Source organism: Pituophis catenifer, unplaced genomic scaffold, assembly GCF_029215685.1.
Source record: "Pituophis catenifer annectens isolate HBS135680 unplaced genomic scaffold, rPitCat1.0.hap2 SCAF_2, whole genome shotgun sequence".
Lineage (NCBI taxonomy): Eukaryota > Metazoa > Chordata > Lepidosauria > Squamata > Colubridae > Pituophis > Pituophis catenifer.
In genome coordinates this window covers 103,682,115-103,701,407 of record NW_027256882.1, presented here as the reverse complement: position 1 = coordinate 103,701,407, position 19,293 = coordinate 103,682,115, and the positions used below count along the sequence as shown (strand labels likewise).

The 19,293-nt window shown below is 35.5% G+C and overlaps 1 protein-coding gene across 1 annotated transcript in view; it reads right to left on the bottom strand.

Moving 5' to 3' along the window:
- Nucleotides 1-19,293, bottom strand: part of FSTL4 (follistatin like 4) — a 447,062-nt gene that overhangs the window by 419,063 nt on the left and 8,706 nt on the right. The window contains exon 2 of the mRNA XM_070933914.1: nucleotides 8,856-8,886. Within this exon, the coding sequence (XP_070790015.1) occupies nucleotides 8,856-8,886 (31 nt within the window). The remainder of the gene's footprint in view (nucleotides 1-8,855; nucleotides 8,887-19,293) is intronic.

The following is a 19,293-nucleotide window of genomic DNA, read 5'->3' as shown; positions in this document are numbered from 1 at the left end:
TGGAGGCTGGGGACAGCAAAAAAAATTCACTTCCTGTCCCACCGGGAGTTGGGAAATGGACCGTTTCAGGCCTTTGGAGGGCCTCTGAGAGTGTGAGAAAGGCTGTTTTCGCCCTTCCCAGATAAATAGAGAGGATCTGGAACCAGGTAAGAAAGAAAAACGGGCCTACCAGGCCATCATGTGCCAGGAGCGGGGAGGGATTGCACGTGCATGCGTGTGGGCACATGTGCACGCGACCCTCCCCTGCCCCCTCTTTCCTGGCACGTGATGGCAAAAAGGTTAGCCATCACTGCTATAGGTTATATTACAGGGACAACATCATCAATGCTTAAACTGGTATTTTGTTAAGCTAGCCATTCCTGGAGCCATACTGTGAATCGGCAAGGCTCTTATGATCATGATTTGAGCAAATCTAACTTGTTTACAAAATATTAGTGGTCTGTCCCTCACAAAGAAATGGAGGCACAACTGCCTCATGATAAAGCAATTCAGCTAGATCATGTTCCAGATCCACAGATATCAAACTTACCTTGCTGAATTCTACAAATTCTATGAATTAAAATGATCATAACAGTACATTTTTATGCATTATTTTTCAGAGATTTAATGTGAGGATAATTGATCACTCTCAAGTTGTGGAACACAACGACTTTGTTCAGGATTACTGAGGAGTATAAGTGTCTCATGTCACTCCTGAAGGAAATCTCATTGGTATATATATTGTATGCACAAATGAAAATGTGAATAGATGTATGTATTAATAATAATAGGACTGTGTTAATAATAACACTAATAATAGGACACAAAAGACTGTGTTTGGGAACAACCCATCATTCAGAATGTCATCAATTCTACTATTCTTGTGGCCTCAGAATGCTCTGCAGGTATCAGTGTGTTCCCTCAAACATGTCAGTAAGTAAAAACCTAACACAACTACAATTATTATTATTATTTATGTGAAATTTCTTCCCTGCATGGATGCAGTATTGCGCAGTAGAAGTTCAATGCCTGAATATGGAATAATGATTTTAATTTACAAAAAAAATATACATTTGATTCCAATTATACATTAAGAGAAATAGTAGGAACAATTTGACAGTGGAATGAGTTACCTAGAGATGTGGTGAGCTCTGCTTTACTGAATGTGTTTGGGCAAGCGAGTCAGCCATTAAGAATGTTTAATTTAAATTTTTGGACTATGCAGAAGTTGAAACTTGATGGTCTAATGGATTTTCTCAACACTCCGATTCTATTATTCTAAGAGGTTTATGGCAAAATTCAAACTTTTTTTTTAATTTTTCAGTTTCTTTGGAAAAAAAGAGTTTTATTTGAAATTTTATCATATGCAAATGTCAGCACATCAAGAACAAAGAGAACCTGGTTTGATGAAATCAATATTTTTTTCTAAGCAAGAATGCAAGATCTCATAGGCATGGCATATCATTTTCAATAAAAGAAATATTTATGACTGCATATGGTGTAGTTTTATGAACAAAGTGGATTGATTCATTGTTCTATTCCATTTAAGCTACTCAATTATCAGATGAAACAAAGACTCTGTTTTTGCTTCTATCTTCAAATTTCTAGCATGGCTTCAAGGATACATGTTCGGAAGTATTTTAGAAAAGAATTCATTCAATGTTAGAGCCGATATTGGAAGAAAGAATATTTCCTTTCTTTCTTACCTTTTCTAAAAAAAAGTTCCCACTTTAATTCCCTATCACCAATCCCATAACAGTTGCAGGGAATTAACTATGTCAGGCTTTTGGACTCTTAGTGTTTTAGAATCTTAATTAGTGTGTATTAGGGGAGTATCACAGTGGCACACATAATTTCTAATGCCATTACCATACAACAGATGCTGACAGCAAGGCCTCCTGTAGTAGACATCAAGGCCAACTAGAATTATCAAGGTCAGGTGGCATCCTATATCCCCTCAGACTCTACCCAGAAAACAGATGACAATTTATCAACATTACAAATGCTTGTTAAAACTGGCATGTGTTCATTTTAGATATTCAACATATGCAGCATATGTTAATAAATCCATATTTGTAGCTATGTTTTCCTTGATTTAAACATATTTAAGAAATCAGGCTTTTGAAACTGTCAGCCACACATTCAGCAGCACAGTTCAGTCCTGAAAAAGGCTGCTGGTAAACCTACAAATAAATAACATTTGTTAAAGTTAGATAAGTAGCAATGGAAAGATTGGTTTGATCATTTCTTGACTGACTGACTTAAAAAAAAATCATAATCTGACATCAATTTCTTGAATGGATGTCTGCAAGCAAAATAAGAACAAATGAATAATATGCCCGAAGGCTCTGAGCCACATCTAACAGCTTCGCTGACAAATGGAGGTTAGAAAACCACTGCAATTTGCAGAGACTGAGAAACTGACTACAATTACTCAGCCATGTGTTGTTTGTTTGTTTGTTTGTTTGTTTGTTTTTTAAGGAGCAGATCATCCTTTAGTATTCCAAATATCCTCCATTGACTTCATCAAAGAAAGCCAGTAACTTTTTTGCTGATTCACAATAAATGTGCAACTGGACATTAAAAATGTTAATAAGTCAACTGAATGGATGCTTTGATAGGTCACCATTGGTATAGCATGTTTTGCTCACTCTGTCTTGCGAAGCACAATGGAAAAGAAAGTCAAAATATGAAACTTAGCAGAAAACATTAATTCATCTGATAGGAAGTAATTTGAATATTTTAAAGATTCCTATCTATTTCAATATTTCATAATTTCTTTTTTTAAAAAATAATGAAGATAAGTTAGATGTTAGAGTTTAAGAAATAGCCTGGTAGAGAATGGCACCAACTTGATCTGTGAGAACTAGTCCTATCATTAGGCAGGTTTATTATGCAGACTCACTAGGCAGCAAACTATTAAAGAATGGAAAGCAGATAAGACATCCTATGCCTCCAAGGTAGCCTGTAACATCCAGATGCAATGAAGAACGTTAGACTTAGAATTAAACCATTACATTCCTTCTATTGGAGGTGAGGTTGTTTTTTGGTTTTTTTCCCCTGAAGCAATAAAATGCCTTGGATGGCCATCAGTCTAGACTAGATACACCACAAAGAGGAAGTGAAACTCTGTGGTTCAGTTTTACGCAACCATGGAACTCTGAAGAACATTAATGACTAGTCTAAAATTGAAACAGGATTATTTCACTAGTTGAAAAATAGGGCAAAATCAGAACATAAGTGAAGCACCCATTAAAGGCAGAATAATGAGTAATACTGCAGAACTGCTAAACAGTGTACAGGAAAATAATAAGGGCAAAACTGCTCCAAAAGGAGAAATCGCTTGAATAAACAATGAGAGGGAACAGCAGCAGGTACTGCTGAGTCAAGAGCTTAGTGTCACTAGATTTTGTGACAACCAAGAGGAACACAAAAGGTAATACTAATTAGTTTAGATAATGTGACCATCTGCCTCTCTTGAAAAAAGCTAAAATACATTTAAGTACATCTAAGCGGTATGTTGCAGTTATCTAACATTCCAGTCAACTCTGAACAATATCTACCTTGGTTCTTCATTGAGCCAGTAGATTAAAGGCCATCCACACCGATTCCTAATTAGTTACATCACTTCTTGAGCAAGATACAGAAAGAATTGTTCAAAAAAAGAGGAGTCTGCCCTGATTCCACAAGCAAAATCTTGGGATGGAATATAATTTTTTGTTGAGCCATTTTTTGCTCTCCCCCTTCTAAACATAACTGATTCCTCTTCAGGGAAGGATAGACTCAGTTCATATCTTTCCTTTCAGAACCTATAAGGAGAGGGTGAGCCAAACAATTGGAATAAAAAAAAAAATAGAAAACCCTGAAGGAAAAATGCTGTAGAACATTTTTCAAAGAAAAAAGAAGTGCTGGAAAAAAGAAATAAAAAAGACAATTCAGAAGAAGGGACCATTCATCTTATCTGTTTCAGGTTTGTTAAGAGTCGCCTCCCCATAAGCCCTTTCATCCACTTGGAACATATCTATGTCATATTCAGCAAATGTATCTATTTCTCCTTTTATTCTATCAATTCAACTCAGGCAATTAGGGATTATCAGACAAACCAGGACTTTAAATCACTTTCTTTTTCTACCACAGTATACCTCCCGCCTTTACTTGCCAACACCCCCATGAACAGACATTTGCCAAATGGGTTTCATGTCTTAGTAAACATTACAGAAAGATATTGGCCATGAAAAACAAGTTCCTAGAATAATATCGGCACCAGGAGAAAAGCTGTGTAGAACTTCTAGTTTAATTCCAGCTGACTGCAGAGCAGCACTCTCCCAAATAAGTCCTAGTATAGGAGTGACCTTCACAACTTAATCTCCTTTTTGTTACTGTTGCCAAAACCTCCTGAAGTTCAGCACAAAACAAATCTGTTTCTTTCACATGAAACTTGTGTTCTCATGTAAAGGTCATGTTTTCTTTAACCATAATGTGTTAAAGCTAAACCATATAGCTACCCTGATGTTGGGATAGATTGAAGGCAAAAGGAGAAGGGGACAGCAGAGGATGAGATGGTTAGATAATGTAATCAATGACAGTGGGCATGAGTCTGAGCAGATTCTGGGACATAGTGGAGGAAAGGGGGCTTGGCATGCTATGGTCTATGGGGTTGCAAAGAGTCGGACATGAGTTAGGGACTGAACAACAAGTCAAGGTTTACATACAAAAGAGACTTGATTTGTGACTACTAAATCAACAATGCTCCACATTTTAATTTAGCATGAGGTACAAAACAATATAAAAATGAAGTAATCCTCAATTTATGACCACAATTGACCCCAAAATTTCTATTGCTAAGTGAGACTGTTGTTAAGTGAATTTTGTCCATTTTATGACCTTTCTTGCCACATTTGTTCAGTGAATCACTACGGTTGTTAAATTAAAAATATTGTTCTTAAGTGAATTTGGCTTCCCCATTGACTTTGCTTGTTAGAAGGTTGCAAAAGGCGATCACATGACCCTGGGACACTCCAACAATCAGAAATATGAGTCAGTTGTCAAGCATTCAAATTTTAATCACAGGATCATGCTGTGGTAAATGTAAAAAATGGTCAAAAGTCAATTTTTTCAGTGCAGTAAACTGTTTTAAGTCAAGGACTACCTGTACTTATATATATTGCTTTGTTGTACTTATATATATATATTACTTTGTTGTTGTTGTTAAGTGCAGCATATTTTAGATATGATATTGCCATAGGAAGAGTTGAGGGGCAGACAAGTGACCCAAGCCTACTAATATAACATATATCTCCTGATCTTTTTAGCAAATTCCCTGGGATATTATCTGTGATCAGCCATATATTTACCAATCTTGACTTCAGTGCCACTGCTTGTAAATCTTCAAACACTTTCTGATTACAGAGAGGCAAAGTTCAGACTGGCACTGAAGAATTTCTTCACATCTACTGTTTGTGTTGCTGTCTACAATTCAGAAGTGCTTACTTTGACAGATTGTATTGGGAAAAAGTGATTGATGAAAGCAAACACAATGTAGCAAAATATGACTTACAACTGCAAATGCTGAGAATGGGGGGTGGGGGGGGAATTGGCTCCTTGCTAGTATTTATCATTAAAATTCAGTGCTGAAAGACAGCATTATTTATAGTTTACCTAGTCTAAAATTATTGGCTGCTCACAATCTGTGTTTTCATTTCTCTGGAAGTTGTTAAATAAAAAAAAACACCTGTTAATTTTTTGGATCCTGGGGTTCCTTTACAAAGAATGTCGAACCAAAGAGACATAGTTAGCCACTATAGTTTGTCAACTGACAGAAATATATGAAGGACGATCCTAGACACATGAAAGTGTACTTCTCACAATACTTTCAAGCCTCTAATATGGCTGTATCATGATTGTACTTTCAAAGTGCCTGTATTTCTGTCTATGGAGATTCTCAGTCATCCAGTTCATGATTGTCCCAAAGGTGCTTTTTCAAGAGGCAACTGGACTTTCTGGTTTTTCTTTGAAGACATTTCAGAAGAAGAAGCTTCTTGGATGAGAAACAAAATGTCTTCAAAGAAAAAAAAAACAGAAAATCCAGTTCCCTCTTGAAAAAGCACCTTTGGTATGCCTATATTTCTGCTACTTAGTCAATAATTTTTTGATTCATTATTTTATTCAATACTAAAGGCATGACCTCGTAACTAGGTGTACGATTTCAGACTTTCAATAATGAGAGTGTCAGATTAAAAATGCTATTATTAATGAATAATTTGTATGTGTGAATGTTCACATGTATGCATGTGTATGTGTATTGTTGAATTAATATTGACTCCTGGATAAGTCTGCAGTTTTCTTGGCAAGATTTTCTTGGCAAGATTTTCAATAGGAAAAATGGTTTCCTATTGTCTGTCTCCTAGGGCAGGCTAAGGTTACCCAGCTGACTTTGTGTCTAAGGTAGAACTAGAATTCTAGCCTGATGTTTTAACCGTTACATCAAACTGTCTCTTCGTTATTGAGTATTCATTTTTATCCTGCACAGCAAAGCATCCTAAGAGGAGGCTGGAAAATTCAAATTAATCAACAACAATCATAGCTTTTACTTTGCTAGTACGTCTCACAAGAACTGGCAAATAATGGGATTTGTTTTCATGATAGAACCTTTCAATTATAAGGAATGTTGTACTGTGCAGTTTAAAATGCTATGCAAACAAAACTGGAGATAGTAGTAATCTATGTAATAAAGAATTGAGATAGATTAGACAGTTCAGGAATGCCAGGAGACCAATTATAAAACATAATTGTATCAGTCATTGTTCAATGCTAGTTTTCTAAGAAAGGGATTTAATGGAAATGTGTACTTGTGTAGTATAAAGCAGCAGATGTGGACTGTGGTATCAAAATTTACCTATTACTGTAGGTTATATTATTTTTTATGCTACTTTTCTGTCCTGCATATGAACCTTGACTTTGTAAGTATAAACATGAACTACTCCATACCCTCAAAAAAGTAGAAACTAAGCCCATTGGGCTCTACAAGAAGCTTCTAATGTGAAATAATTGTATTCTGTGAGATTAAAGTACGGGATATTCTCTGTATGAATGTGGAGAAGAACAATCCATCTTACATATGCTGTGGTGCTTATGAAGTTTTTCAACATGTATGGAGGAAGACCTCATGCTGGCAAAAGAAAATAATGTTGATGTGGCCCACTATTGGGTGAATGTCATTTACTTTTATCCTATTTATTTTACATACTTTTTACATGTGCTATATATCTATAACCTATTTTTAAGTGTTGAATACTACATGTCTATAATTTGAAGGCGCTTCGGACACAAATAAAGACAGAATGGGATATCCTGACCCTGGGAACCAAGTGTTGCTAAAAACAGACAAATTATTCAACCTGTAACCTGACAAGAACATCTGTTAAACACAACTGAAAAGTTAACCTTAAATTCTCTGCTGATTTTCAACCAGCCTTTGACCATTGCCAATTATTATTAAAGGACTATACTTTTGTACAAAGGAAATTCAAAATACTGTGTCTCCCCTAATCCCATAACAGACTGCAACCCCACCAACTTGCTTGTAGGAGAAGAAAAGCATTGAATAGATTAAAAAAAGGGGGGGGTGGCTTCTGTTTTTCAGCACTTCAAGACTCTTTCCACATTCTTAGACAGCCATCAATCAAAACCCAATCACACAACAGTCTTGACATTTTGCCAATAACCTTTTGACTTTAACTCAAGAGGCAGTTGACAGAAAGAATCAGAGCAGCTGCTACACTACCCTAGTTTCACTTGCTTGCTTCACTCCAAAGTTAAAATAAGTGAAACAAATGGTTAAAATGAAGCTTGGCTGAGACTGAAATACGAAGTCTGTTCTTATATCTCAACTACATAATTAAGCTAGTGTCTAAGACACTGAGCTTGTCGATTGAAAGGTCGGCAGTTCAGCGGTTCAAATCCCTAGTGCTGTGTAATGGGGTGAGCTCCAGTTACTTGTCCCAGGTTCTGCCAACCTAGCAGTTTGAAAGCACGTTAAAAATGCAAGTAGAAAAATAGGGACCACCTTTGGTGGGAAGGTAACAGCATTCCGTGCGCCTTTGCGTTTAGTCATGCCGGCCACATGACCACAGAGACGTCTTTGGACAGCGCTGGCTCTCCGGCTTTGAAACAGAGATAAGCACCGCCCCCTAGAATTGGGAATGACTAGCACGCATGTGCGAGGGGAACTTTTACCTTTACTAGTCATTTACACTAGTCCAGCCTTTCTATCCAAATGTGCTGTAACTATGATGTAAGAATATCTATCCCAAACTGCCAGGTTTGGGAAGGCAATGCTAAACAAAGATGGGTTATTTATTTATTATTAAGAATTTATATGATTATCAATAATGATGTTCACTGCTAAATAAATTACACTTATATTAATATAGTAGCTCATCAAACAAGATACTTTAAAGAAATATTGCAATATTGTAAAGAAATACCTCAATAAAGTTTCTTCTTTAAAAAAACGTTTATGAGTCACATACCACTGTATACAGTTTTTGAGCTACACTTTGAAAAGACTGTCTTTTTATCAGTATATAAAATACCTAGTACTATTATGTCGGTCTTCAAGAGACTCTAAAATACTTTTATATGCCACAACAAAGTTCTAAATTTACTGCATACTACAAAGGCATACCAAGAAATCAAACATCAGGGGAACATTTCCATTTCAACATTTTTTTTAAAAAAAACATTGTCTAACACTAATTGAAAACCCAAATAACTCATTTTAGTCTTTAACAACAAATTAAGTTTACTCACATTGAAGAACTATGTACCTGATGGACTGTAAAATTAATGATAAAAAACAATTTGTATTTGCTTACCTTTTCTTGTGACTTCAGCCCTTCTTGATTCCTATAAGGAAAACAATATACATATGTATTTTATTATATAGCCTGCTTAAAAACATGGGGAATTTTTAACTATCACTTCAAAATTAATTTGTAATTAAAGTTTATAATTAATACATATTAATATTACTTATATAATTGGATTTAGATGGCTGCCCATCTCATTAAAATGGCTGGGCAGTAGACACAGTTAAAAATAACAATATAGAGTAAAGAAAATGAAAATTGATACACAACAGAAAGAAAGCAAAAAGAAGAGGAGGAGGAGGAGGAGGAGGAGGAAAGCAAGGAGCAATAAATTAACAACATTTCACAGACTCACCTAAGCTCTTATCTCCCATACCTGGGAGAACAATCACATAGGTATTATCTGATCTAACAATTAGATAGGCGCTATCTGATCTCAGTGGAAATAGTGATTTAGAGGACAGGTGTAACAATGGAAGACACCCTTCCTGGGTTCTGCTAGATCAGGGGTGTCAAACTCACAGCCTGCGAGCTGGATGCATCATGCACTGGCCATGCCCACTTCCGGGTTAGTGAGGGGGGGGGGAATTGTGATAAGTCACATGACCACAATGTGACACTGCGAGTTTGACAGCCCTGTGCTAGATGATATACTTTAATAAATGGAAGTCAGGGCATACCTCTCCTGACAGTCCTAATGGGGGCGGGTGGAGAAAATCAGAAAAAGGTGATTCTTCAGATATCTGGGCTCCATGTCATAAACTTGCAAGTTTTTTTATACCTCTTGCTCCCGATTCATATTTTTTGAAATATTTAGTAATGGTTTCAGTAAAAAAAATATATAATCATAATAACTAAAACATTAATAAAGGCTTTTGAATATATATAACAGAAAATTTGTCTCAACACTTAGTGAAGCAAATATTTAAGCATATAAGCTCTAGAATAATAGGTCTCCTACTATGTGCAGAAAACGTAACAGGTCTATAATGATGGCATTGGAAAATGATATAAAGCACCTATTTGAATATCTGGACCCACGAAGCATTGAACTGAAAAGAACAGCTGTGTTATAATTTCTGCACAGCTCCTTAGCTGTAACACTTTCTAGAATGTTAAAATGTTGATTTATTCTGGATTATAAAACAATTAAATTGAGAGCAATTACAATAATCACATACTTTCACCATCATTCTAATTGTGTTATTATTGATTCTGATACAGATATAATCTGCTTACAAGTTGAGGCCAGTATGCTACCCCAAATTTAAAATTATTAGAGAATTCTGGATATAAATGCTACCAGTTTGCTGTCAAGTAAATTTGTAAATCAAGTAATAATATAACACTTAAGCAGACATAAGGTATTGCTACATTATTTTCATTTTTAATCCCCAAACCTTCAAAAAATTATCCACGATTGCTTTTGCTTTTGCTGACTTGAAATGAATAAAAATTCTCATTCTTAGCTGCCATTGGTTTTACAACAAGAGAAACCTCCTTTCTACACAAATTTGGGGGGGGGGATTCCAGGACCTGGCACCTTACTAATCTGTCAATGTCACCCACGATAATTTTATATAGCCTACTGAGGATAACTTGCAAAGCCATCAAGCTTGTGTTTCTCTCATAGGGCTTGAAGCTCAGAAGCCAGTGGGACAGGTAAGACAAAATAAAAATTAAATACATACATACATACATACATACATACATACATACATACATACATACATCATACATACATACATAAAAATATCTCCAATATAATAATGGAGACACAATGTCTCACAATTGTTTCTACAACCTAGAGTTGTAGGCAGTTTCAACCACTCAATACTGTGAAATGTTTATATACAGGGGTGTCCATATACAAAAAGCAACTGAAAAACTAAATGTATTTACTATAAACACAACCTCTTATTTTTACATATGATCATTCTCAACCTATATTGTAATTATCATTAGCCATAGAGCAATGACAGCTGTTACAAGAACAAAGAGTTAAGGAAAACAGTAGAAGCTCCGTTAAGCTATTCTAAAATGCCACTGTCATCCTCAGAGATTCACAATCCAACAGTTCTGGATTTTTGCCTAATGCAAAGAAGTGTAAAGAAGGGTAGATATTTAAAACTGATTAATCATACACTTCTCACATATACTATATATCTCTATCCATGTTTTAAGATAGAGAGTAAAATAAATTGAAATTTCAGATGTACCCCATTCCCAAGACTGCTTAGGTTAAAAAAAGCCCACTTCTACTGTTGAAAGTAGATCTTCAGCCCTGTATAATGGCTGTTTAGCTTGTTTTATTGTTTTTCATAATGGCTATTGGCACATGATCTGGGTGGCACCACAGCTATCTTTGATATGGTAAGACTTAAGGTTAAGACAGATTTTAAAAAGCATTTTGTTAGACATGCCATAATGAGCATTTTAATTTGTGGGCCAAATTTTTATATATTCGATTTTAAATTGTTTTTTAAATTTTGTAAATCTATATGTGTTTTAATATGGCTGTACACCGCCCTGAGTCCTTCGGGAGAAGGGCGGTATAGAAGTCCAATAAAAGTAAAGTAAGCATTTGGAACAGCACAACTGTCACCCACAGGAAACCTTTTTTGAAGAGAAATGAGAATTATACAAACTTGGTTGAGTTATGCTATTCTATTGATTTTTATTAAGAACCTAAATTAAAACAAGAGATTAATTGGAAAAGGAAATCTTTCTGCCCACTGTTAATGATTTGCTTATACACAATTGGAAAGAGTTAAATTGGACAAAAAGAATTTCGTTTTTCCAGATAAAAAGGTGGTTTTGAAAGGGAGTTACATACTAATGACAAACACTTCATTGCCAAGGTATGTAAATTGTTGTTGGAAATGAACCAGGAGTATAAATCTTAATATGATTAAGTGAGCAAAAAACCTTTGGATATATTATGCTTGATCAATGGGAAAATATGTGGATTAATGAGCTGAAATTTTCATTAAACTTTCATTTGAAAAAATTCTTATAAAATGATGTTTTTAACTCAAATAAGTGTTGGAAATGTAATCAGTGTGAAGGTACCTTTTATCATCTTTGGTGAATATGTAAGACTGCCAAGAAATATTGGAATTACTGTATATGTTTCATTTGATTCAGAAAATATTAAAAATGAATGCAAAATTGAAATCAGAAGCTTTTCTTTTAGATATCATATATATCATATATTAGTAAACCATGGGAATTGTTTCTATATATATATGACAACAGCAGCTAGATTGTTATATTCACAGAGGTGAAAATATACCCATAACCAAAGACTGGATTGTAAAAGTAATGGAATTGGCAGAGATGACAACACTGACTACTGCGATAAAAGAAAAGAGTTTATTTAGTTTTGTTTCTAATTGGAGATTACTTTTGGACTTTTTGCTTGAGAAGGGTAAGAATGACATTTTGATTTTAGGATTTGATGATTAGATTTGTTATGATTATAGAAATATTGTGCATTTTTATTGTTACTATTAGACAGACTATGTATTTTTATGTTTATAAACATAGAGTAAGTGATCATTTTGTTATATAATATCAGGCACAAGGAATCAGAACAATTTTGTAAATAAACCAAAGTAGTTTCTTTATTGTTGATCACCTATCTTATAAGAATCTCACCAGACTGGCTGCAATTCCTTGGGAACCAATCAATAAGACTTCACTAACCTGTTCTGTGATGTTTCCTCCCACTCTTTACTTCCCCTTCTCCTTTAGCTGGTAATTCTACCACATTTAATTCTATATATTGTAACTGTTATTTTGATTGTCTAGTTTGTATGTTTTTATATGTCATTGCATTTTTATTTTAATTTAGAGTAAGAGATTACTTTACTATATGTTTGCACCTATACTGAAAAATGTTAGAAAGTAAATTTTTGTGACTTTTTAACTTTTTCCATTTTTTTTGTTTGTTATTTTGCATTTTATTTCTCTTTTAAACGTAATAAAGTTGACTTTAAAAAAGCTTTTTGGTCCAGGAATATTCCCCAGAGTTAGTTTTAGCCACCATTTCTTAAACAAATGAAATCTAGTTTTGTAATAACCTAAGCTCCAATTCTATTATGCAGACATCTCTTGGAACAATTTCTTATAAGTTGTTTAATGATGTTTGTTTCAAAGCCAATTACTGATTACACTTCTCTCCACCTTCTTAACTTTATTGTCTGATACACTGTATTAAGAATTCTGTTTTTGAACTGTAATGCATGTTCAGTTCAAATTTAGCAGAAACCGGAAATCTTTATTATTTAGGAAATAGATGGGATTATAAATGATTAAAATTCAATACACACATGCAGGATGTGATTTTTACCAGCTGTTGTAAATTTTCTGTACCTCAAGATACATTACTGCAAGTTGTAATCATACTGTAGGAATAGCCCGTGACAGATTTGCTGAATCATAAAGATGCGGAAGATAGATTTGGGGCAATTTTGGAACCAACTATAAAAAGCAAGGAGTCTAAGTTTTTATTTCCTGTGCTGAAGCAGTTTTAGTCTTAGTAAAGAGGCAGATTTAGTAACAAGCTATTTGCCCAGATATTTGTTAATAGGCAATACTTCAGCTTCTGCCTTTGATATTGCAAATACTGGCCATTATTTTGATTTTGGTTTCTTATTATGTAAATATTTTTGATGCCATGGTTCTCACTGCAACTATTATCAGATTTTGGAAAAGTGTAAACTCATATCTTAATTCACTCAATCCATTTCCTCAGAATCAACAAATCTAGGTGAATGCAACATAACAAGATACTCCCTGATCATTTCCTTCACCTTTGCCCATGTGGCATTCAGGCCAGAGTGAATTAGAGAAAGTTTATTCATGAAATGCTGCCCCAGGGTCTTACCAGAGTCCTTGTAAAAATCTTTCTGATTCCCATTCCCTACAAAAGTGTGAGTAATATTAAATAAGGCAATGAGGTACACAATCTACAAAAATAAAAAGGTCAGCCCTTATTGTTTATTTAACAATATTTATACCCTACCCTCGTGGATTCTGAGAGGGTAACAGTAGATTAATAACAGTATAATTTAGAAACAAAAATGCAAGTTCCATTAAAACAACCTTACGATTAACTTTCCTATTACTGACATCCAAACTCAATAATGTCCAAAATACAGGTTTAATTGTTTGGGAAATTCAGGTAAGGAAACCACTTGTACTTCTGGTAAACGTTGTGCTGTGTGAGACACCACAGAAAAAGCATGCCATATAATCTCCACCATATACCTTGTGGAAGAGGATGAACTAAATGGACAGATTTCATTGTGCTATTATGATAGAGCTAAGACATTACCTGACATATAAATAAGCGCCTATAGTAATCAGTCAGCAACTTTAAATAGATTATTGCCTCAGTATAGGCTTGAACATGAGCTCTTGCTTGCACCCAGTCCAATTCACTCCTAGCCTTCCTTCACCATTGCCCTAGGCATTATTTATTTCTGCCATTTAACCTCCCAGAGTGTATAAGTAAATCAAAGAATTTCACAGGATTGGTACATACATCTCTGTATTCCGGAGACTGACTAGTTCCTCAAAATGACTGCCTATCAGATTGCTGAAAACATCTCTAAGTGCCCTTTCGAATCTGTCTAGATCCATTAGGCCCTTGTCCAAATCAGTCTTCCCATTCTTTGGAGGGTTTCAGTATCAATGACTGTCACAGAAATCAGAAACAATCTCACGGTGGCAAAGACTCACAGCAGTTCATTTAATGATGGTTCAAAGTTACAACAGCACTGAGAAAAATGACTTATGTCCTTTTTTTCATACTTATGACCTGCAGTATCCTAGTGGTGACATGATCAAAATTCAGACCCTTGGCAACTGACTGATATTTAGGATGGTTGCAGTGTCCCGAGGTTATGAGATCACCTTTTGTGACCTTCTGATAAACAAAGTCAATGGGGAAGCCAAATTCACTTAACAACCTTGCTAGTAACTTAACAACTGCAGTGATTTAGTTAACAACCGTGGCAAGAAAATGGAGCAAAATTCACTTAATAAATGTCTTGCTCAGCAACAGAAATTTTGGGCTCAGTTGTAGTTATAAAGTCAAGGACTACCTGTACAGAAGTGAATTAGAATGCATTGCAGACTTTGGAGACAATTATGGATCTCAATCTTTTTATTGAAAAATAAATGCCAGTATGAATGCATGCAGGAACACTTGCAACTCTAGCAATCGGTCTTTTCTAAGATGCCTCTTTTTTAAAAAAAGGAAAAGGGAAATATAAGCTTTCATATAGTACTTAAACCTCCCACCCTGATAATGAAACAAATTAAAATGTAAAGGTAATTTAGAGGGAAAAGTGGCTATTTCACCAAGGGTATTAAACATGCACACTAGACTAAATGTGTAACGTTAATTCATTTTATTTCTATGAACAGGAGTTCTTACATTGCTTATATTTATGGTCATTTCGTACTTTATAAAAAGTATCAGTGAAACAAATAAATTTTTCAGGGAAGAATAATAAACCTCTTAGCATTAAAGGGATTTGACATTTCAACTATTTGAATAGATGGCATTTCTCAGTTATTACATTTTTTATAAAATAGTTAAGTATCATCCTATCATTTATGATTACAGCCCTAGACTATAAATTCTGACTGATACACAATTTGCCCTAATATTAATTTTACTTTGCAGTTTTCCCAAATACATACTTTTATATCTATCTATGGCATACAACCCCTTAAATTACCAAGTTTTAAATAAATCATCTGGATTCCAAGAAGACCAATACAATATGTTTGAAAAAAGAATGGCTTGTAGCAGGAGAGACATTAATAGAGTTTCATGAAGAAAATTCTTTCTTTGTTGCCCACACTTGATTCAAGCAACCTAAACAGGGATTCTAAATTTGGACCTCACTTGTTGAGCAACACAGGAGGGAAATCAAATATATAAGGAGGAAGCAGAAAAAGTGCAACGGTCAATCAGCACATTTCCAAGCGCAGATTGTGGAGCAGACTATGAATTATTAGTATCAAATATAGAAAAGTAAAGAGAGTAGTGCAGATGACCTGGATAATCAGCATATTAAATCAATGCAAGAAGGCCATTCAGCTTCAGATTAATTTATGTAAAACAGAAAATGAATAGCAATAGGAAGGTTCTATAAAAACCAAACAAGAAAAATACACACCATTGTACTATTCTTTTTCAGAGAAAGTTGACATAGGCAGCTTTAACTTTCAAAACAAACCACGCAGAACCATATTCTTATATTCCAGCCATCCTTTCGTCATTCATTCTATACAACAGATTGCTTGCTACTTCCTAACTTTCCAGCAACATACGCATTTTAAAATGTATCCATCTCTAACTGCTCTCTCTTTTGCTCTTTCTCCCCCCTCCCTCCCTCCCTCCCTCTCTCTCTTGCTCATTTACTCCGTTTTCCATTTCAAACACAAATACCTTGGTTTTTGACCTATTGATTTTTCGGATCTATATTCCTATTTGCATCATACAATAAAACACACTGCATCATTCAGGCTTTCAGCCAGCAATACTTCATTGTCTGCATATAAAAATATACACATACTCACATATACCCCGACACACACACATCTACTAACACCACAATCATTCCCTACGCAGTTGTCAATAAATACACCAGTAAAGTGGATATCACACATCCTTGTGCTCAGGCTCAGTGTTGAACCATTCACTAAGCATTCCATTTATTCTCACACATGATTTACTTCTATTTGGTACTATTCTTTTCATATTTAATAACCACACACTCATGTAAAATATCCCATAATTTAAACCTATCCACTTTATCATACACTTCTTTTTAAAGAATATACCATGAATATACAATAAACTTTTTCACATTCAAACATTTCACGATAACTTTTGGAAGAGTAAAAACATTTGGTCTGCACAGATCCTGCCAAGCATAAAATTGAATTGTACTTTCTGAACTTTGTTCATTGTCCTCTCTTGTACCTTTCCAATCAGAATGCTACCAAACAGTTTCATGGGAACATATAATAAGCTGATTCTTTGAATTCTCTAGCTACCTTTCTCTTTGTATAGGGGAACAATAACAGTATTTTTCTAATCTTTACACACATTAACATTTTTCATCATTCTTACAGCACTTACTACATTTTTGTAATCAGCTTTTCCTAGATATTAATATTTATGACATTCATTTCAATTCCATCCTTTATAGTATCACTATAATTCTTTTTTTCCCTTCCATTCAATCATGTTCCAAGTTCCTGCAGTTTTCTTGGCAAGGTTTTTTTTTCTTTCAGAAGTGGTTTGCGATTGCCTTCTTCCTAGAGTTGAGAGAAAGTGACTGGCCCAAGATCACCCAGCTGCCTTTGTGCCTAAGGTGAGGACTAGATCTCCTGGTTTCAAGTTTGATGCCTTAACCCGTACACCAACTGGCTCTCATATTTCCCATACAAATCTCCAAAATGCTCCAGCATTCCCTCATTTCATTTTCACCCCAAATAATTTAATTATTTTTAATTACATCCATTCTGCTTGAGGCTACTTTTTACCCACTTTAATATATTTTTCAAAAATCCCATCAAAATATTTCTGCAATCTTGTGCATCTCACTTTTAATCTTAGCTCTTTTTTGCTTTATTTGATTACAGATAGTCCTCGACTTACAACCATTCATTTAGTGACTGCTCAAAGTTACAACAGCGCTGAAAAAAGTGACTTATTAACAGTTTTCACATTTATGACTGTTGAAGGATCCCCATGGTCTCTGATCAGCTGTCACGGGTCATGTGATCACCATTTGGTTTCCGACAAGCAAAGTCAATGGGGGAATCCAGGTTCACTTAAGTGCAGTGATTCACTTAACAACTGTAGTAAAAAGGTCATAAAATGTGGCAAAACTCCCTTAGCAACTGCCTCACTTAGCAACAGAAATTTTGGCCTCGATTACTAAAATCTACCCTTTCATGGATTACTGCCTTGTTGTGACGAAGGGGCTTGCGTAGCTCAATGAAGCTATGAGCTATGCCGTGCAGGGCCACCCAAGACTGACAGGTCATAGCAGAGAGCTCTGACAAAACACGATCCACTGGAGAAGGAAATGGCAACCCACTCCAGTATCTTTTCCATGAAAACCCCATGGATACTACCAAAAGGAAATAAGATATGACACTGGAAGATGAGCCCCTCAGGTCGGAAGGTGTCCAATATGCTACTGGGGAAGAGCAGAGGGCTAGTACTAGTAGCACCAGAAAGAGTGACGTGACTGGGTCAAAGCCTAAAGGACACTCAACTGGTGGTGAAAGGAAAGTCTGATGCTGTAAAGATCTATACTCCATAGGAATCTGGAATGTAAGATCCATGAATTAAGGCAAGCTGGACATGATCAAACAAGAGATGACAAGACTGAATATTGACATTTTAAGAATCAGTGAACTAAAATGAACAGGAAAGAGTGAGTTTAATTCAGATGACTGTCTATGCCCCAACCACTGGTGCTGAAGAGGATGAAGGTGACTGGTTCTATGAAGCCATACAACACCTTTTAGAATTAACACCAAAAAATGATGTCCTTATCATCATGAGGGATTGGAATGCTAAAATAGGAAGCCAAAAGATAACCAGAATAACAGGCAAATTTGGCCTGGGAGTACAAAATGAAGCAGGCCACAGGCTGGTAGAATTTTGTCAAGAGAATATGATGGTCATAGCAAACACTCTTTTCCAACAACCCAAGAGACGACTCTACACATGTACATCACCAGACTGTCAACACAGAAATCAGATTGACTATGTACTCTGCAGCCAAAGATGGAGAAGCCCTATACAGTCAGTAAAAACAAGACCAGGAGCTGACTGTGGCTCAGATCATGAGCTTCTCATCACAAAATTTAGGCTTAAATTGAAGAAAGTAGGGAAAAGCACAAGGCCACTCATCATATCCTGATGAATATAGAGTAGAGGTGACAAATAGATTTAAGGAATTAGATCTGATTGACATAGTGCCTAAAGAACTATGGATGGAGGTTCGCAATATTGTACAAGAGGTAGCAACTAAAACCATCCTAAAGATCTTATTTTCCTGGGCTCCAAGATCATCGCAGATGAGGACTACAGCCAAGAAATTAAAAGATGATGCTCCTGGGGAGGAAAGCTATGGCAAATCTAGACAGCACACTAAAAAGCAACAAAAGTGTGTATAGTCAAGGCTATGGTTTTCCCAGTTGCAATGTATGGATGTGAAAGTTAGACCATACAGAAGGCTGAGCGCCAAAGAATTGAGGCCTTTGAAGTATGGTGCTGGAGAAGACTCCTGCAAGTCCCTTGGACTGCAAGGCGATCAAATTGGTCAGTCCTAGAAGAGATCAACCCTGACTACTCTTTAGAAGGCCAGGTCCTGAAGATGAAATTCAAATACTTTGG